A 21,625-nucleotide genomic window follows, 5' to 3' on the forward strand; every position below is an offset into this window, starting at 1 on the left:
CTAAGGAAAAAAAAAACATGGTACGGTTGCATATGTCAGTATTCCCAGGATTCAGCCTGTCAAGAAGGGAAGTAGAGAAAGAGCCAGTCAGCGGAGAGCACATAGCATGGCAAAAAGGAGAGAGGAAGAGACCTCCCAAAAGCTGTCCTATGACCTATACATATGCAATAGTAATAACGTTTAAGATTTGTATTTTGTCTGTGCATTTATGCTGTGGGGGCAGGGGAGTGGAGGCCAGAAGAGGAAGTTGGAAAACTGGAGTTACAGCCAATTGTGAGCCACCTGATGAGGGTGCTGGGACTCATCAAACCTCTGGAAGAGCAGGAGGTGATATTAACCACTCTTCAGCCTCAGTTTCTTTTTTAAGGGTTTTCCTGGCCAGGTGAAGTGGCACAAGCCTGTTTCCCAGAATTTGGGGTCAGCAGCAGGAAGATCAGAAAAATCCAAGGTCATTTAAATTACTAGCAAGTTTGAGGTTAGCCTAGGGCTACTGGAGACCCTATCTTCAAAAACAAACAAAAGAGGAAGAAAGACTTTCCTAAGGCACAGAAATGAGCCTGGCTAGAGGGTTTGGTTTTGTTTTTTAACAAACAGCAGCTAGGCCCATCCTCACCAAGGAGCAAAAGCAAGCATTCACCAAGTGTGAGCAACTGTAGGAGACACAAACACAGACGACGATGATGCTGACAGCAAAAACACAGGACAGCTCTTTCCGTAAAGGGAATAAGCGTTTATTCTTGAGCCATATTTGAGTTGGCCAAGGCTCAAGAACACAGATTTAAGTTACCCCAAATTACATGTCCCAATGTGGAAATGGCTTCACAAAGTTTTAAAGTTTTACAGAACAAATTCATAAATCAAGCCAATGTAATGATGGGAGAAGCTTTCCTAAAGGCCTCATGTTTTCTGATGGCATCCTTAGCTTTTGGGGTGTGCAGCTAGGAATATGCTCAAGGAATGGCTATTCAGAGAGGTGAAGTGATTAGCCTCTGCACAGGCAACACCCCAACCTCTCCACATCACTACAGGTCTAATCAATCCGCGTTTGCAGACACAACTTCTTTCCAGGAATTCTGGTTGCCAGTGCTCTCCTGATGAATATCCATCTCTTTCAACATCAGCAACCAGAAGAGTGTAATTTTGGTGAGTAAGCCTAGAAAGATCACTCATGAACAGCCCCCACAGCACAAACTGTCTCCCTCAGACCAAGTTATCCTTTTTGACTGGCTGGAGAGCAAAAGAAATTAGTCTAGAGGGGTAGATAAGGCCCATTCAACTCCCACCTGCCAGCATTTCATGTGTTGTTTTCAGGTTGACTTTGTTTACTTTTGTTTTTCGAGATAGGGTTTCTTTGTGTAAACAGCCCTGGCTGTCTTGGAATTCAGAGGTTTGCCTGTCTGTGTCCCGAGCGCTGGGATCAAGGCATGTGCCATCACCGCTCAGTCTGAGGTTGACATTTTAAGAAGACTTCTGTGGAAGGAAATGTTGTATTATTCCCTTGGAGGGTCACAAAGTTCACAGCAAGAACTCTAGGAAGTAGGTGCAAAGAACTTAAGTATTTCATCAGGACGTGCCAACGTCTTGCCTAACCACCTCCCCCCCCCCCCCCCCCAGTAGTTTGGTACCCTGGGAACTGCAGTTGAATATCCATCCGGAAATCCCTGCCCTGAGGGCAAACACTTTTGGCAAGACTCATTCCAGGCTGTGGGCGTCAACATTAATAGGACCCTCCTTCCATAAAGGTATCCACCTCCCCGGGGCTGGTCCGTCTCCTTGGTACCATTTAACCTACCTTGAGAGACCTTTGGGAAAATGCCTCATTTTTCTGTGCCTCCCTTGCTGGAGGAGTTTTCTCCTCGTTCCCACGCGCTCAGACGGGGCAAGCCTGGGCTGAGGACTTCACCGCGGCCCTGAGGAACTGGCGCAAGGGTTCAGCAGCGGGTGGGTGAAGCCCGGGCGACGCGGACCGGCGAGCGCCCCCTAGGGTCGGGCGGGCACACCGGCGGGCGGGCGCGGGCAGGAGGGCGGCTGGTGCGGGCAGGAGGGCGGCGGCCGAGGAGCTTCCGGGAGCCGGGGCGCTGGCACTTCCCGGCCGAGCCTGCGGCCGGCAGCGCGGGGTCGCGCAGGTGAGCGGGCGGTGGGGACGCGGGGACGCAGGGCGGTGGGCGGCCGGGCCCTGGGAGTCGCTCTTTCTTTCCCGGGACACCCGCTTCCCTGCCCCGCCCCTTCCAACCCGCCGTCCTGCACTCCCGGAAAGCCGCCACCTTCCTGTGGCACCGCAGCGGGCGCGGGGCCGTTAGTGTGGCTGGGCTTCAGCAGCCTGGCCGCATCAGGTGGCTCTCTCTGGCTCCTGGCAGTCTCGCTCTGGTCACAACCTGGCCCCTGCTCTTGGGCTTGACTCTGGCGGTGTTCTGTCGCTACCACAGTCACAGGGACGACTGTCGTGCCAAGAACCAAGGGGGGTGTAGTAATAGTTCGGACTTAGGTCCACTGGGTGGCAGGTAATCTAGAAACCCGAGAAGTGCCAACTAGAGAAGGAAGTAGGGTGTACTCTGGCTGACACACCTACCCGGGAATGACTCAGTGGAAATCTTGCCTGCTTTGTTTTCAGACTTTAAGAAACAAAACATAACAAACATATGGAAAAGTGCACAGATCCTGAGTCCCGCCAAACCACTTTTCACAGGCTTGTTTGTGTAACCTGCATCCAGAACAGTAAGTCTTTGTATGCGCGTATGTATGATGTATGATATTCTGTCAGAAAGATGGACTGCATATTGTTTATCCATTTTACTGATGGACATGCTTGTTTTCATCTTTGGCCTGTTTTGAGTAGTGTGACTTGTGTGTGATTGCTCGGTTTGATTATATAGTGTGCAGCATCTTTCCAAAATAATTGTGCTGGGTGCTAGAGCAAAGGCTCCGTGGTTAAGAGCACTGGGTGCTCTTCTAGGGGACCCTGGTTCGATCTTCAGAACCCTCATGGATCCAATACCTTCTTCTGGCCTCTGCAGGCACCTGGCAGGAAAGTGGTACACAGACATACACACAGGCAAAACATCCAAAGACATTAATATTTTCTAAGTTTAAAAAAAAAAAGAAGGCTATGCTTCCTGGGTAGCACAGCAGACACCTGTACTCAGCACAGTGGAGCGGAGAGGAGGTGAGGTCAAGGCTGGCCAGCCTGGGTTAGCCCCGCACTCCCAGCAGCAGTGTGAGCATGCTCACTCTTCTGTCCTTATTAAGCTCCAGCCAGTGTCCTTTCTGTAGCTGTTTCTGCTGACTGCCCAGTGTTGATGCTCTGAGGTTTCAATTTGCATTTCTCTGAGGACGGTAAACCGAGCATCTATCTTTCTGTCTGCTGATCATTTGAATATCCCTTCTGTGAGATGACTGTTCAAGTCTTCTCTCCATACATGCCTCTCAGCAGCATATGGGAGTTCTAGAAATATTTGGGAGTTAAAGGCATTCGTTAGATACTTTTGTTTTCCAAGATAGAGTTTCTCTTTGTAACAGCCCTGGCTGTCCTGGAACTAGCTCTTGTAAACCAGGCTGGCCTCGAACTCACAGAGCTCCACCTGCCTCTGCCTCCCAAGTGCTGGGATTAAAGGTGTGCGCCACCACTGCCCGGCTAGATACATAGTTTTAAACATCACCTCTGTTTCAGCAGATTCTGTCCTCACTCTCCTAATGATATCTTTGGGGATAAAAGTCTTTACATTAATGTTTTCCAATTTATCATTTTCCCCTTATACAGACTGTATCACATCTGAATTTTTTTTAAAGCCAGATGTAATGGTTCTCACCTGTACTCTGAGCACTCAGGCAGATGGCTGTGAGTTTGAGACCAGTCTGGCCTATGTACTGTGTTTTAGGCCAGCCTCTATAAAATGAGACCATATCTCAATATTTTTTTTGTTTTGTCTACTCCAAAGTCATAAATCATGTCATATGTTTTCCTATAAGATCTTTATTGTCTTGCTAGTCACAGCTATCTCTAATACCTATTTGAAATTTAGTTTGTGTATATTGAGATGTAAATTGAGATTAAAATTCCCCACAATACTAAGGAGAACTAATCCTATGGATTGCAAAGAGCACCTTTCTGGGACTGGTGGTGTAGCTCAGTTGGTAGAACTCTTCCCTAGAATGCACAAACCCGTGTGTTGGATCCCCAGCATGGCATAAAACTGGGCTTCATAGCCCTTGCCGATGATCCCAGCACTTCAGAAGTGGAGGCTGGAGGACCAGAAGCTCAGTGTCATCCTCAGCTACATAACAATTGAATGCCAGCCTGGGCTAAAACAAACCCTATCTCAAAATAGGAGGACAAGGTGGAAAGACCATAATTTTTCTCTACTGAACCTCAGTGTCACCATTGTGCAAGGCAAGAGATGGCTGGGATGCAGGTCTGTATAGCACATCTCAGTGTCACCATTGTGTAAGGCAGGAGATAGCTGGGATGCAGGTCTGTATAGCACATCTCAGTGTCCATTGTGTAAGGCAGGAGATGGCTGGGATGCAGGTCTGTATAGCACATCTCAGTGTCACCATTGTGTAAGGCAGGAGATGGCTGGGATGCAGGTCTGTATAGCACATCTCAGTGTCCATTGTGTAAGGCAGGAGATAGCTGGGATGCAGGTCTGTATAGCACATCTCAGTGTCCATTGTGTAAGGCAGGAGATGGCTGGGATGCAGGTCTGTATAGCACATCTCAGTGTCCATTGTGTAAGGCAGGAGATAGCTGGGATGCAGGTCTGTATAGCACATCTCAGTGTCCATTGTGCAAGGCAGGAGATAGCTGGGATGCAGGTCTGTATAGCACATCTCAGTGTCCATTGTGTAAGGCAGGAGATAGCTGGGATGCAGGTCTGTATAGCACATCTCAGTGTCCATTGTGTAAGGCAGGAGATGGCTGGGATGCAGGTCTGTATAGCACATCTCAGTGTCCATTGTGTAAGGCAGGAGATAGCTGGGATGCAGGTCTGTATAGCACATCTCAGTGTCCATTGTGTAAGGCAGGAGATAGCTGGGATGCAGGTCTGTATAGCACATCTCAGTGTCCATTGTGTAAGGCAGGAGATAGCTGGGATGCAGGTCTGTATAGCACATCTCAGTGTCCATTGTGTAAGGCAGGAGATAGCTGGGATGCAGGTCTGTATAGCACATCTCAGTGTCCATTGTGTAAGGCAGGAGATGGCTGGGATGCAGGTCTGTATAGCACATCTCAGTGTCCATTGTGTAAGGCAGGAGATAGCTGGGATGCAGGTCTGTATAGCACATCTCAGTGTCACCATTGTGTAAGGCAGGAGATAGCTGGGATGCAGGTCTGTATAGCACATCTCAGTGTCCATTGTGTAAGGCAGGAGATAGCTGGGATGCAGGTCTGTATAGCACATCTCAGTGTCCATTGTGTAAGGCAGGAGATGGCTGGGATGCAGGTCTGTATAGCACATCTCAGTGTCCATTGTGTAAGGCAGGAGATGGCTGGGATGCAGGTCTGTATAGCACATCTCAGTGTCCATTGTGTAAGGCAGGAGATAGCTGGGATGCAGGTCTGTATAGCACATCTCAGTGTCCATTGTGTAAGGCAGGAGATAGCTGGGATGCAGGTCTGTATAGCACATCTCAGTGTCCATTGTGTAAGGCAGGAGATAGCTGGGATGCAGGTCTGTATAGCACATCTCAGTGTCACCATTGTGTAAGGCAGGAGATGGCTGGGATGCAGGTCTGCATAGCGACACTCTGGTTTTATATTGTCTGCTTTCCCTTCCCCAACAGTCGTTCTGCCTCAGCTGCTGTTGCTTTACAGTAAATCCTTACGACTCCGGTAGTGCACAGGTCAGCACTTGTCTTTAAGATCGTAGGTACTTTTCACTACCTTTATCTACAGTGCCTTTTAAAAGTGTATTAAGAAGCTGGAGAGATGGCTCAGTGGTTAAGAGCATTGCCTGCTCTTCCAAAGGTCCTGAGTTCAATTCCCAGCAACCACATGGTGGCTCACAACCATCTGTAATGAGACCTCCTGGTGCCCTCTTCTGGCCTGCAAGCATACATACAGATAGAACACTGTATACATAATAAATAAATAAATAAAATTTTTTTGAAAGTGTATTAGAAGCACTCATTGGAGTTGTAAGATGTAGCTCAGCGGTAGAGTGCTTACAATGAGCTAGATTCCCTATCTCCAGCACTACTTAAAAAAAGAGTGGGGGAGAGCCATTTTTAAGCTCCAGGGGTAACTAATGCCTGAAGACAGGTTTTGGTTTGTTTGTTCACTTCGTTTTGTTTTTCAAGACATGGTTTCTCTGTGTAGCCCTGGCTGTCCGAGAACTTGCTTTGTAGACCAGGCTGACATCCAACTCAGAGCTCTGCCTGCCTATGCCTCCTGAGTGAGGGAATCAAAGGTGATCACCACCACCACCTAGATGGTTTGATGTTTTTTTTAAGATTTATTTATTTATTTTGTATAGTGTTCTATTTGCATGTATGCTTGCAGGCCAGAAGAGGGCACCAGATCTCATTATAGATGGCTGTGAGCCACCATGTGGTTGCTGGGAATTGAACTCAGGACCTCTGGAAGAACTATCAGTGCTCTTAACCTCTGAGCCATTTCTCCAGCCCATGGTTTGTTTTTTTTTAATATTTATTTATTAATTATATATACAATATTCTGTCTGTATGTGTGCCTGCAGGCCAGAAGAGGGCACCAGACTCCATTACAAATGGTTGTGGGCCACCATGTGGTTGCTGATAATTGAACTCAGGACCTTTGGAAGATAAGGCAATGCTCTTAACCTCTGAGCCATCTCTCCAGCCCATGGTTTGGTTTTTTTAAGACAGGGTTTCCACTCTGCAGGTCTGCCTGGTCTGGAACTCACTATGTAGACCACACTGGCCTTAACACACAAACACATACAAAGATCTTCCTGCCTCTGCCTCCTGAATGCTCCTGACACAATCTATATTAACTACTTGCATATTTACACAAAATTCACAGCATAATAAGTACAAAACAAACACATCATTTAGGCATATATATTTAGAACATACACAATATATTTGCATGTAATCCCAGCACACGGAATGTGGAGGCAGGAAGATCTAGAGTTCAGAGTCATTCTGGGCTAGAGAGTGAGTAGAGGCCAGTGTGTACTATAAGAGACCCTACCTTAACTCCCTCCAAAATAAAAATAAATAAGTAAATTTCACTGATTATAAATATCGACAATTTATTTGCTTTTAAAATTAGAAAGTGTATTAGTATTGTGTAAGTGTGCACACATGTGTGTGTCTTAATATATATTATTATGCGTATTTTATGGGTTTATATATGCATGTATATTATATATTCATATACACATAAAATATCACATCAAGTATGTGTGTGTATATATATATTTTTTTAACATCTAGATTAATGCTTTCATGCATTAGAATTTTATAGAAAACTCATAAAACTTAGGCTTCTCTTCTAAACCACCCAATAAGAATCTCCAGGCTGGAGAGATGGCTCAGTGGTTAAGAGCAGTGTCTGCTCTTCCAGAGGTCCTGAGTTCAATTCCCGGCAACCACATGGTGGCTCACTACCATCTGTAATGAGGTCTGGTGCCCTCTTCTGGCCTGCAGACGTACACACAGACAGAATATTGTATGCATAATAAATAAATAAATAAATAAATAAATAAATAAATAAATAAATAAATAAATATTTTTAAAAAAAAGAATCTCCAGGAATGTCTTTACATTTTACTTTGTTTTTCTCAAGTGGGGTTGTTTTGTGTGTGTGTGTGTGTGTCTGTGTGAGTGTGTATGTCTTGTTTTGTTTTGCTTTTTATTGGGGAGGGTTTTCAATTTATATCCCAAGCTAGCCTGGGACTCACTGTGTAGTCCAGGCTGACCTTGAACTAGAAGTGATCTTCATGCCAAAGCTTCCTAAATCCCTAATGGGAGCACAAGCGTGTGCCACCATGCCCAGTTCTCTAGCGGGTTCTCTTTTGAGGGAGCTCCTTGCCAGCTTTCTGTGAAATGTGTGTCATTCTCTATAAAGTGGGCCTCTGAGGTTCATGTCATTCTGCTTTGTGTGCATTTAAAAAGGGAACGTGACCTCTTGAGAGTCCCTATGAGTCAGATTGGACAGAGCTGTTGATCAGATCTGCCAGCAGGAGGCCTGGACTCAGTATCTTATCTGCTCGACGGGGGTGACAGTTCCTCTGCATCTGGGAAAAGTTTAGTCATGCCTGATTGCTCCCCAGCCTTGGCTGCCTGCAAAAGAACTTATAATAAAAAAGGAAGGTGCATGAGGTTTTATCTGGGAAGTACATGCTTACAGGAACTTGTCTGCCATCTCGCACAATTATCCTGTCAGAAATGCTGTTATTTCCTATGCTTACACTTTTCCATAATGACAGTTAATGGGCATATCCCCCTCCACCCACCCACCCCTGCTTCCAATGGATGTACTGTTAAACTATTGACTCAATTCTCCCCTGCTCCTTTTTCATCTTCTTCTCCTCTTCCTCTCTCTCACCCTTCTTCCCCTGACCTCGGCGCTAGGCCTCATCTGTGCAAGCTAAGCAAGCACTCTACCCCAGTGCTACATCTCCAGCCATAGTTTTTTTGTTGTTGTTTTTGTCTTTGTTGTTCTAAAGCAATAAAAAAAGGCAGTTGCCCCAAATCAGGATGTGCTATAAAAGGGTGAGTTATTTCAAAAACCTTACTTGCTTCCTTCCTTCCTCTTACTCCTCTTCTACACACTCTTCCTCTCCTCCCCCTCCTCCTTTTCCTTTTACTAAGGATCCATGCAGGGCTTTGTGCATGTTAAGTGTAGGTGAACACAAATATGTCTGTATCAGTTAAGTGTTTGCTCTCCCCCTAAGCTACCCCCAGCCCTGTTTCATAAAAGTTACATCTGGATATTCAAGTTAAATATCATACTATATGATGTTTTTGTTTTCATACTATTTTTATGTTATCTTAAACTTTATAATATCATTTTTAAAAATTAAGTTATTCTCCAGTTTTTATCAAGGGCAAACAATACATTTTCTATTAAAACAAAAATTGATTTCTCCGCTAGGCTACACTTCCATGCCTCCCTGTCATGGCATTAGATCATGAATCCGGGAAGGGATTGATGCATTCATTACATCAGCGCTCTGTGTTCCAGTCATTTCGGAGAGCAACCTCACAAACACCCCCATGGGAGTGCCTTGCTAGTCTCATCCTAACCAGGCCAGCAATTAGGATCGGTCACCACACTGCCTTCATCGCGCAGCACCGTACGTTCCTTGAACTGTGGTACTTGTTCATTAATGTCCAACACACACTTACATTTTTTAAAATTTATATATTTTGTTTTGTTATCCGAGACAGGGTTTCTTTGTGTAGCCCTGGCTATCCTGAAACTGGCTTTGTAGTCCAAGCTGGCCTTGAACTCACAAAGATGTGCCTGCCTTTGCTGCAGCACGTTAATCCCAAGTGCTGGGATTAAAGGCATGTGCCATCACTGCCAGACAAAATTTACATTTTTAAAATTTTGAAACTTCTGATTACAGATTTGTTTCTGTATGGATTCCCAGAGGAAACTTTTGTTATGACGCCTGCAGATTCAGCAAAAAGCCAGAAAACAACCCTGTGTTCATCATTACTAGCTCCCAAACCCAGCTCTCTACCTTCCTTCAGCTGGAGAATTGCCTCGAGAATGCTAGGGCTCCCCTGCATTCGAACAGGCTCTGCTCCCACAGAGTCTTCTCCCTAAAACCAAAGCTAAGAGAGCTCCAGCATCAGAACCACACTTGTGGTGTGCAGAGAACACAGAAGAGCATTCTTGGTCCTTTGTGTTTTCATACAAATTCTGAAGCAATTTGATAACGTGTCCCAAAATAAAAATAAAAATAGAAATTTTTTTTAAAAAACCTGCTAGTCAGAGATAGCACTGAACTAAAGATCAATTTTGGGAAGATTAATGTCATAATATTGAATCTTATAAACCAAATATATTCTTCCCACATGAAAGGGCAATATGACAAATAAATAAATATTTAAAAAACAGCACTGGGTATAATGGTGCAGGTCTTTCTACCCAGCATTTGGGAAGCAGAAGTAGATAGATAGATAGATAGATAGATAGATAGATAGATAGATAGATAGATAGATAGACAGATGAATGATAGGTAGGTAGGTAGATAGATAGGTAGATAGACAAAGAGATAGATAGGTAAATAGACAGACAGACAGACAGACAGACAGATAGATGAATGATATCAGCCTCTAAAAGCTGCCTTTTGTCTTCCACATAGGCTGTGGAATACCATGTGCTTGCACCTCTCCCCCTCTCTCTCTCTCTCTCTCTCTCTCTCTCTCTCTCTCTCTCTCACACACACACACACACACACACACACACACACACACACAATTTAAAAGAATTAAGGAGCCGGGCGTTGGTGGCGCACACCTTTAATCCCAGCACTCGGGAGGCAGAGGCAGGCGGATCTCTGTGAGTTCGAGGCCAGCCTGGTCTACAAGAGCTAGTTCCAGGACAGGAACCAAAAAAGCTACGGAGAAACCCTGTCTCGGAAAAAAAAAAAAAAAAAGAATTAAGGACTAAGGGATAAACTCGAACTAGGAATTGGGTTTTAAAAGTACTAAGGACTGCCAGACAGTGCCACCTTAATCCTAGCAGAGGCAGGTGGATCTCTGAGTTCAAGGCCAGCCTGGTCTACAGACTGAGTTCCAAGACAGCCAAGGCTACAGAGAGAAACCTTCTTAAAAAAACAAAACATAAAAAATAAGTTAAAGAAATAAAAACAAAAGTACTGAGGACTAAATTCCCTCCCACAGCTCACTATATATCCCTAGGTAGCCAGGAACTAACTATGTAGCCCAAGCTGACCTGAAATTTGCAGCAGTCCTCCTGTGAGTGCTAGGATTACAGGCACGTACCACCACACCTGACCGTTTTAAGATGGGATCTCAAGACCACTGGTGGCACACACCTTGAATTCCAGCACTTGGGAGGCAGAGGTGGGTGGATCTCTGTGAGTTCAAGGCCAGCCTGGTCTACAAAGCAAGTTCCAGGACAACCAGAGCTATTACACAGAGAAACTCTGTCCTGAAAAACAAAACAAAAGGAGGGGGGGTGTTTCAAAAGATTGTTGAAGCTGATCCAAACTCATAGATAGAAGTAATCCAGCTGCCTCAACCTCCTGTGTACCTGAGACATACTAATCCACAATACTTTCTTAACAATTTTTTACACACGAGGTGCTGTTAGTAAATTTCTTCATGTTGTTCACATGGTAATGCTGAGTTGCAGTTCCTAGCATCACAGATGGAGACACCAAAGCCTAGAAAGATTATTGAAGGCCCTGATCAGCATGAGGTGCAAATCCCAGCAATGTATGTGTAGTTGGCAGTCTTCACCGTTTTATGACATTGTTTCCCTAGCTGACAGGCAAGGGCTAGGTAAGTGGGTGGATGGGGTTAGAGCAAGATAGACAGAGACAATGTAGCAAGACTGCTTAACACTCACCTACCTGTCCAAATGGCCAGTCCCTCTCCTGTTTCGGCATCGACACAGGAAGTCCTTCTAAAGAGCTGCCTGTCCTCTCTGTTTTCCTAGATCTCAGATGCATTCCTGGCCAGCTGCAGCAGAGAACAGTCACTCTACCAAGTTTGTACCTTGTAAGTCTGGTCACACTTCCCAGATCTGGGTCATTTCCCTGGTCCCATGGACCTGGTGAGAGACTGAGCCCTTAGGGACTAGGAGAAAAGCAGAACTTCCAGGTAGGTAAGTACAACTTTTGTTGTCCTTTGCAGGATGGCTGCTCCATGGCTCTCTCCCACCCTACCACGCCCTCAATGCCTGCTCTCCCAGGGTTAGTTTGGAGGCCTGCACTATGGCTTCGTCCTCCTCCGTCCCAGCCTCTTCCACTCAGTCCAAGAAGCCTCGAGACAAGATAGCTGGTGAGTAGAGCCTGTCTCCTAGTTACGCTCTGGTCCCTGAGAGGGTAATTCCCAGTCTGCTGGTGAGGTGAGAAGAGGGACTCTTCCAAATGCAGAGGAGAGATGCGGAAAGTCTGGGATGGGGAACAGAGCTGCTGGTGAGATGACCCAAAGCTGCGAGGAGAGGGAGGAATCAGGGATGCATGATGGGTTCTGCAGGCCTTTGATTCAGATGTTTTCCAGCCTATTGGCCTGACAACCATTGTTCCGAAGGCTTGAGGTGGTGTATCCTGACATCTGAATTCTTTCCCAGAACTATTCAAAGAAAGGAAACAAGGAAAGAAAAAAGTAACAATCCCCAGTACAGCTGAGTTTTAACATTATAGAGTACTTACAATTTAACTTCAAGAACTAACAAACTCGGCCAGGCGATGATGGCACATGCCTTTAATCCCAGCACTCGGGAGGCAGAGGCAGATGGATCTCTGTGAGTTCAAGACCAGCCTGGTCTACAGAGCTAGTTCCAGGACAGGCTCCAAAGCCACAAAGAAACCCTGTCTCGAAAAAAAACAAAAACAAAACAAAAACAAAAAAAGAACTAACAAACTCATTTGATACATGAGGAAATGGAGATCTAGGCCAGTTTGCTTAAGGTCACCAAGCAAGAGGCATGACAGGTCTGCAGTCAGATCTGGGGCGGGCAAGTGTGGCTTCTGTGTTCCCTGAGAGCTCGGACTAGCAGCCCTTGGCCTCTGAACAACACAACAGATTCCAGCCCCTTGGACCTTTTTTCTCTCTCTCTTTTTTTTTTTTTTTTGTTTTTTGATACAGGGTTTCTCTGTGGCTTTGGAGCCTGTCCTCGAACTAGCTCTGTAGACCAGGCTGGTCTCGAACTCACAGAGACACAGAGATCCGCCTGCCTCTGCCTCCCGAGTGCTGGGATTAAAGGCAAGCGCCACCATCGCCCGCTTTTTTCTCTTATTTAGCTACTCATTTGTATTAACCAGGCTGCCTTGAACTTATCATTGTAGTAGAGGTTGACCCTAAACTTCCAGTCCTCTGTATCTATGTCCCAAATTCTGGGATTACAGGCATATATTACTGTACCCATTTTCCTTCACCCTTTCCATTCTTACCTTGATCAGTTCCCCTCCTCTTAGGGCTGCAGCTAGGCCTTGAGCCTGATTAGTCCCCATCTGAGGATGTGCACTAACATAGACAGTTGACTACTCTACAGAGCCTTCTGACTAAGGTGGCCTCTGGGTAGCAGATAGCAGATGATCTACAACAGAACAAGGTCATCTATATTTATTATTTTTATAATTAAATTATTAATTTATAATCAAATAATTTGTTTTATTCTAATTTTATTTTATGTTTCAGAGAGGGTCTCATTATGCAGCTCTGGCTGGCCTGGAACTCTCTGTAGACCAGGCTGACCTTGAACTCAGAGATCCACCAGCCTCTGCCTCTCAGGTGCTGAGATTAAAGGCGTGTGCCATCACGCACAGCAAATTTTACTTTATTTCTATGGCAATCATTTTTTTTTTCCAGTCTGGCCTTGAATTACCCCTAACTGTCTCAGCCTCTTGGGTAGCTAGATTATAACAAACACTCCCTCACCACAGTGACTCCATTAAAGCCGCCCTGTTTTTTTTTTTTTTTCTTTTCTTTCTTTTATCCCCTCTCTGAGACAGGGTTTCTCTGTCCTGGAACTAGTTCTGTAGACCAGGCTGGCCTCAAACTCACAGAGATCTGCCTGCCTCCACCTCCCAAATGCTAGGATTAAAGGCGTTCACCACCACCGCCTGGTCAGGATTCAAGATCTCTAAGTATTGGGGAACCTTTAAAGACAGCAAGAACTCTTAGGAAAGACCTCAGGGGTGTGCCTAACAGCAAGGCAGTGGGCAGTAGGACAGCGGGTAAGGTGTCGCTGGCAGAGTCCCGCCCATTTTCCTTGGGAGTGGGGCTTCAACTTGCAGGCAGCAAGTCTCAGCTCTGTGTTTTCCCCCTGTAGACTGGTTTAGGCAGGCTTTGTTGAAGAAGCCTAAGAAGATGCCAGCCCCCCGGGAAAGCCACCCAAGTGATGGTTCACAGAAAGCCACACAGGACGGTCTCCCACCCCCGAGCCACGACTCACCCTCCAACCGAAGCTCACCCCTGAGCCACGACTCACCCTCCAACCGAAGCTCACCCCCGAGCTGCAGCTCAGTAATGTCTCCTACCCTGCAATCAACACACATGGACACCAGCTGCAGCAGTGGCCGCTGGAGCAAAGACTATGACGTCTGCGTGTGCCACAGTGAGGAGGACCTAGAGACCGCCCAGGAGCTGGTCTCCTACTTAGAGGGTAGCAGGGCCAGCCTACGCTGCTTCCTGCAGCTTCGGGATGCAACACCAGGCGGCGCCATTGTTTCTGAACTATGCCAGGCATTGAGTAGTAGTCACTGCCGTGTGCTACTCATCACCCCAGGCTTCCTCCGGGACCCCTGGTGCAAGTACCAGATGCTGCAGGCCCTGACGGAGGCCCCCGGGGCAGAGGGTTGCACCATACCCCTGCTATCCGGTTTGACCAGAGCCGCCTACCCACCGGAACTCCGATTCATGTACTATGTGGACGGCAGAGGCCAGGATGGTGGCTTTTACCAAGTCAAGGAGGCTGTCATACGCTGTAAGCTACAGGCGGGCCTGGAGGGGGTAAAGTGTCAACCAGTGTCTGTGTAAGGACTTTAGGACGCAGTCTCTGTAGCTCCAGTAATTGAAAGCTTCTGGGGAAGACTGAGTTTGTACCCTGGCTCTTTCACCCACTAGCATTTGGGTTACTTGGGCATGTCACTTAGCCCCGCTGAACCTTGAATTTCTCATTCTTCATCAGGACTCCATTAGTATAGAATGAGTACGTGTCAAGTGTTTATAACAGGCAGGGCCTAGCACAAACTGAGTCATCAATTAGCAGTAGTATTAGTGAGCGTAATAGGTTTCTCTCTGAAACTGGATTAGAGGCGTGTTCCAGGAGCTGGGCAGATGCAAGGAGTGACATCAGTTTAACACTGCAAAATGGTAAAGAAAAAAAGGTGATAGAAACCAACTGCAGCCTGTATCAGGGGAGGGCCTGCTGGGGAGAAATGACAGATGCTAGGTCTGGTAAGAGTGATAAGCCTTGTGATTCTCTTTGGTCTCTTTCAGATCTGGAAACACTAAGTTGACACTTGAGTTTTCATGAGAAAAGTTGGAGATAGCTCACTCCAGGTGCTGGATTCCAGTAGCTATGGCCTCAGACGCCAGCGCCAGCTGCACTGTGGACCTGGCACAGGGTCAGCTTGCCACCGCTTCCATTACTGGGGGCTCTACAAGAAGGCCCGGTGGAAGATGCTCCCCACCACCACCAAGGAAACCAGGAGGAAGATGGGGATTCCCCAAGAAGGGCAGAAGGAGCCAGGGACTCTCCCAGGAAGGCAACGAGGAAGTCAGAAATTGGAGTTGTCAAGAGATTGTGACGTCAGGAGGGGCAGCAGTGTCTTGTCTGCTGCTTAACTGAACAGGAAGCTGACACACCGTGCTCTTCTTCTCGGGAGTCAGGCACCCGAGTAAATAGGTACCACTCCTCACCAAGGGGTGAGCCTGACTGATGAACTAGAAGTCAATGCTCTTCTCAGTTGCCTGGGAAACCGGGGAGAGATGGCAGGTATCAGGTCCTTCACACTCACACTACTGTAGCTCTTTCCCAGAGACATCAACTCACTTTACAGAGCTGGAGGAAAGGCACGTCCAGCCCCACACTGAATACCACTTACTGAACAACAAAAAAGGTTTGAAATACAAACCTTGCCAGGCGGTGATGGCACATGCCTTTAGGAGGCAGAAACAGGCAGATCTCTGTGAGTTCAAGGTCAGCCTGATCTACAAAGCAAGTTCCGGGACAGTCATAGCTGTTATACAGCGAAACCCTCTCTCAAACAACAATAACAACAAAAGCAAGCCTAGGGGCTGGAGGGATGGCTCAGTGGCTAAGAACTCTTGTTGCCTTTGCAGAGGATCCAGGTTCAATTCCCAGTATCCACATGGTAGTTATAAATAAGGCTCACGTGCTTATTTATAACTCTGCTTCCAGGGGATCTAATGCCTTCTCTGACCAGGACCTCCTTAGGCACCAGACACACATATGGAACGCACACACTTCTGCAGGCAAAACAGGCATACTCATAAAGAAATCTTTTTCTAAAAGGTTAGAAATGCAAATCTAGGGTTATAGGTGGAGTTGGTGGTAGAACACTTGCTTAGCACGGATGAGGGCTTGGCTTCGACCACTGGCACCATCAAAATGAAAAAACCAAACAAACCTGGAAACCATTCTGACCGCATGAACAAGTAGGGAGAAGGAAAAGCAGGGTGCAGGACTCAGCTTCTTCACCTGGATCCTTTGACACATCGGACCTCCTCCGACATCTGCTAGAGCCCATGCTTCATAGCACCTGTCTTTATGATGAACTGAAAGGAATCAATGTTCTCAATCTAGCACAGTATGTGTTCCCAGGGAGAGGCAAGGCATCCCTATCTTCTCAATGAGAACAGAAACATGGTCAGCCGTCACTGTCTCCCCTGGTGTATACCCTTAGCCTCTTCTCTTCCTTTTGCCATGTCCCTTTATAGAAAACAAATTATTTTTAAATTATTATTTTTTTTGTTACATACAAAATATCTAAAGGATGCTATAGCATACTCATGCACCTACCACTTTAGTATAAAAAATACAGTAAACAAACCTTATTCCCAACATGTTTGTTTCCGTCGTGTTCTGAGTTCCAGGCCCCTCGTGTTTCCTAACAGAAATAACCACTATTTTGAATTAATTTTGAACTTACTGTGAGCTTTTCGGTATGAGGTTTCTATAGATAGATGCATCCCAGCAAAATGTCATTTATTTTTATGGCTTTATCTTTTATACACATTGCATCACAATGTGTGTTTCCGTTGTTTGACCTGTTTGTGAGGTACGTTGATGTTATGATACGTCACTCATGAGCTTCCTCTTGTTCTGGGTCAGCAGTTCTCAGTCTGCGGTCGAGCGTTCCTTTCACAGAGGTCACATGTCAGATGCTCTACTTGTCAAATATTTATGATTCATAACAGGAGCAAAATTACAGCTATGTAGTAGCAACAAAAATAATTTTTATGTTTGGGAGTCGCCACAACATGAGAAACTGTATTAAAGGGTTACAGCATTAGGAAGGTTGAGAACCACTGTTCTAAGAGCTCTTTAAAACAATTTCTAGGTCCTTTCTCCCTAAACATTTAGTTACATTCCTCTAAATCATGAGGGATTTTTTTTTTGAGCACGATAAAGTTCTATTTTCATCTTAATATAAAATGCTGTCTATGAAGTTGTAGCCAGCGCTTTTGTGTCTTACAAAGTCTTTCCTGTGTTATTCCTACCTTCTACAGTCAATCTTGAAGGAAAAAAAAGCTGGTTATATCTTCTTCCAAAGTATTTCTATTAATATTTAGATCTTTCCTCCACTTGGGGTTGTTTTTGTTTGTCTGTTACTTGTTTTCTTTTGGTTTTTGGAAACAGGGTCTGTCGCCCAGATCGACCACAAACTTGAGATCTTCCGAGCTCAGCCTCCCAAGCCCTGGGATTTCACACATTATAAGCTATCATGCATGGTTTGCTCTTGGTTTTCAAGTCAGAAATCCAATTCTTTTCTATCAGTTACATCCTGTCTCCACTGATAGCTGTTTGTTGTTTTCTGTTTATTTGAGGTAGGATCACACTGTGTATCCCTGGCTGGCCAAGAATCACTATGTCAACCCGGCTGGCCTCAGACTCAGAGATCTGTCTGCCTCTGCGTCTCCAGCGCAGTGCTGGGATTAAAGGTGTGTGCCACCAGACCCAGCCACTGCTGCTGCATACTGTCGCATGTCCGTGTCTGTTGCTGGTTCTCTGGTCTCTTTCAAGTAGACCCTGTGTTAGTACCACAGGTCTTTAAAAAGCTTTAATACCCTGAGGATCAATTCTTCCCGCTCTTCTTGTTTATCAAAATTACTCTATCTTTTCTTAATTTGTACTTCTCTGCTTTGTTTATTCATATTGTCAGTTGCCAGGGAAAAGTCGGTATTTTTATTGGAGTTACGTTTAGTTTATGGATTTGACTAGGAAAAACAGGTACTTTTATGATAAAGCCTTCCTATCCATAAAGGAACATCTCCACTTATGTCTTTAAATGTATTTCAATAAAGTTATATAATATTTTTCACATTAATAGTCTCATCTTTTATTAGATTTATTTTTCTCACCTCATAATTCTGCTGCTATTATAAAGTATTTTTTAAAGATTTTATTTATTTATTATGTATAGAACATTCTTCCTCCATGTATGCCTGCAGGCCAGAAGAATGCGCCAGATCTCATTGCAGATGGCTGTGAGCCACCATGTGGTTGCTGGGAATTGAATTCAGGTCCTCTGGAAGAACAGTCAATGCTCTTAACCACTGAGCCATCTCTCCAGCCCTATTATAAAGTATTTTTAAATTATATATATATATGCCATCAAAAGCATATATATAATCTGTTGATCTAACATTAAGAACCATGCTACATTATTCATTTTAAATGACTGTACATTTTACTTGGTTTCTGTGCATCCTGTGACCTCCAGTGCAATTATGAAAGAATTGACAGCTACAGCCATTCAAGCACTGATGTCATATTGCTTAAAGGGAATGCTCTAACATTTTATCTTTAAAATGTGCCTGCTGTATGTTTTTATGTGAGGGAAGGGCAGTATGTTTACATGAGTGCAAGAACCCTTGGAATCCAGAAGAGATCCACTGGAGTCTCTTGGAAGAGCAGAAAGCATGATCAACTTCTGAACCATGTTTCCAGCCCTACTTTTTTTTTTTCTGAGACAGGGTCCCACTCTGTAGCTCAGACTTCTTGTGGTTTTTTTTTTTTTTTTTTTTTGGTTTTTCAAGACAGGGTTTCTCTGTGGTTTTGGAGCCTGTCCTGGAACTAGCTCTTGTAGACCAGGCTGGTCTCGAACTCACAGAGATCCGCCTGCCTCTGCCTCCCGAGTGCTGGGATTAAAGGCGTGAGCCACCACCGCCCGGCGCTAGCTCAGACTTCTTTTAATTTTATGTTTTTATTTATTCTAAAGACTCTACAAGCTGGTTGACAAAAATTAGGACAATCTGAACTGTGAGTTTTTATTACTAAAAGCATTAAAAAGTAGGTTGAACTGAGTGGTGGTGGTGCCTACCTATAATCCCAGCAGCTCGGGAGGCAGAGGCAGGTGGATCTCTGAGTTCAAGGCCAGCCTGGTCTACAAAGTGAGTTCCAGGACAGTCATGGCAGTTACGCAGAGAAAGCCTGTCTTAAGAAAAAATAAAAGTAGGTTGAGGCTGGAGAGATGGCTCAGAGGTTAAGAGCACTGACTGCTCTTCCAGAGGTCCTGAGTTCAATTCCCAGTTACCACACGGTGGCCAACAGCCATCTATAATGAGATCTTTTGGTATGCAGGCATACATGGAAGCAGAATGTTGTATACATAATAAATAAATAAATAAATAAATCTTTTTTTTTTTAAAGTAGATTGAACTACCCTTTTGTTGAATAACTGTTGACTTGGAAATCAAGTAGCCAAATCATGTCAGTGGATTCTGCGTGTCTACAATTGAAAGTCATGATGGAAAGGTTGAATGAGTGTCTGTGGAGCCATCAGTTCCCCCACTTTCTCTTCTTAGAGCAGGCTCAAGTGCTGCCCCTCCGGGCTCTAGTAGAATTGTTTTGTATTTGACTGGAAGTGAGCTGCTTCTGTCTCCTAAGCAGAAGACTAGAGGACTATCCTGGGGAATCAAAACTGCACAAGAGAGAATTCTCACAGACTTTGATGCTGGTTACTCCAAAATCACCTAAGGTGAGGTTCAAAGTGGACTAGCTCTTCTAGTGCCACAGTGGCACAAAGCTTGTGGGAGTAACCAGCCAGGATCTTATTGGATGTAAGGCCCACATTATGAGAGGCAAAGACTTCTCGGACTCAAGCACATGGTGATCCTCCCACCTCAACTTCCAAATGCTGAAACTATAGGTGTGAGCCACCATACCCGTTCACTTTGTTATTTCTTACAGATATATGCCCAAGTATAAATTTATGAGATGAGAGGGCTGGAGAGATGGCTCAGAAGTTAAGAGAACTGACTGCTGTTCCAGACGTCCTGAGTTCAATTCCCAGCAACCACATGATGGCTCACACCCATCTATAATGAGATCTGGTGCCCAGAACACTAATACATAATAAATATTTTTAAATGTATGAGAGTAGATTAGTTCCTTCCTATTGCTGTGATAAAACACCATGACCAAAGCAACTTACAGAAGGAAGGGTTTATTTGAGTTTGGATTCCAGGTTTATTACAGTAGGGAAGCTGGCAGCAAACAGAAGGCCGGGGGCAGGATGCTGAAACTCACACCTGAACCACGGGCAGGTATTTGAGAGAGCAACTGGGAATACATTGAGGCCTTAAGCTCTCAAAGCCTGTCTCTGGTGACATACTTCCTCAAGCGAGGCCATACCTCAATCCTTCCCAAACAGCTCCATCAATCAGGAATCAAGTATTCAATGCCAGAAACTATATTCTTTCATATATACAGTCCTATGTAATTATATATGTTTATCATTTAAACCACAGAGGACTAAAAAATCTTTTTCTCTCCTATTTGGCGAACCAGCCAGGAGATTCTGGAATGTGTCATTTACTCTGGTACCCACAGATTAAAATCCTAGAAAAACTGGCAGAAGTCAGCAGGAAAAAAAATGTGCATATGTTTGTTTGAGATAGGATCTCATTACCTTGCCCTTAACTGACGTGAAACCCACGGTATAGATCAGGCTAGCCTCGGACTTGTGGCTGATCTTCATGCCTCTGCCCCCAGAGTGGTGGAATTACAAGTGTACACCATCATACACAGCTCTGAAAATGTACAAATTCTTACCAAATTTCTAACTGTAGAACCTACTTGAGAAGAAGTCATCTTGATCTATTCTACACTATAATAAAATACCTGAGCCTAGGTCCTTTGTAAGGAAGTTTATTTAGCTTGGGTTTAGAAACTGAAGTCCCAGATCAGGAGGCCACACCATTATAATAACAAGAGTATGTAGCTATAAGATCTCACGGAAAGACAGAAAACGAGATTTGGGGGGCCAAGCACAGTCTTTTTTTTTTTTATGTATACAATATTCAGTCTGTGTGTATGCCTGCAGGCCAGAAGAGGGCACCAGACCCCATTTCAGATGGTTGTGAGCCACCGTGTGGTTGCTGGGAATTGAACTCAGGACCTTTAGAAGAGCAGGCAATGCTCTTAACCTCTGAGCCATCTCTCCAGCCCGCACAGTCTTTTTATAATAACCTTTTCTCATAAAAACTTACTGTAAGAAGGAGTTTATTGAAGGGTATAGTAGAGCTCTTCCTGCGCATGAACTGGCTGCTGCGTTCTAACCCCAGGCCCATAAAGAAAAAAAAATTAAGCCATATATATGAGAGTAGAGGGCTGGAGAGATGGCTCAGAGGTTAAGAGAACTGACTGCTGACTATATATATATATATATATATATATATATATATATATATATATTTGTCATAGTATTAATGGTCATATAGAGTACTAATTACTAATTCTAGA

General features: G+C 44.9%; 1 protein-coding gene and 1 long non-coding RNA gene across 5 annotated transcripts; one reads left to right on the forward strand and one right to left on the reverse strand.

Moving 5' to 3' along the window:
* Positions 1–715: 715 nt before the first annotated feature.
* Positions 716–1,909, reverse strand: LOC142846242 (uncharacterized). Its single transcript, XR_012910046.1, has 2 exons — positions 1,793–1,909; positions 716–1,470 (listed from the first exon to the last, which is right to left on the reverse strand). It is a non-coding gene; the product is annotated as an uncharacterized LOC142846242 (long non-coding RNA).
* Tirap (TIR domain containing adaptor protein) lies at positions 1,859–18,204 on the forward strand. 4 transcript variants are annotated; one of them, XM_075966416.1, is made up of 6 exons: positions 1,859–1,941; positions 2,612–2,715; positions 11,624–11,685; positions 11,821–11,967; positions 13,964–14,617; positions 15,133–18,187. In XM_075966416.1, exons 4-6 carry the CDS (start codon positions 11,901–11,903, stop codon positions 15,150–15,152), a joined length of 741 nt encoding a protein of 246 aa, XP_075822531.1. In that variant the 5' UTR covers positions 1,859–1,941; positions 2,612–2,715; positions 11,624–11,685; positions 11,821–11,900; the 3' UTR covers positions 15,153–18,187. The 4 variants fall into 4 exon arrangements, with proteins under 4 accessions (XP_075822531.1, XP_075822529.1, XP_075822530.1 ...); XM_075966414.1 differs by lacking the exon at positions 1,859–1,941 and adding an exon at positions 2,010–2,126 and having other exon boundaries at positions 15,133–18,204; XM_075966415.1 differs by lacking the exon at positions 1,859–1,941 and adding an exon at positions 2,010–2,126 and having other exon boundaries at positions 2,612–2,733.
* Positions 18,205–21,625: the final 3,421 nt, after the last annotated feature.

This window comes from Microtus pennsylvanicus, chromosome 3, assembly GCF_037038515.1.
Source record: "Microtus pennsylvanicus isolate mMicPen1 chromosome 3, mMicPen1.hap1, whole genome shotgun sequence".
NCBI classification, from domain to species: Eukaryota; Metazoa; Chordata; class Mammalia; order Rodentia; family Cricetidae; genus Microtus; species Microtus pennsylvanicus.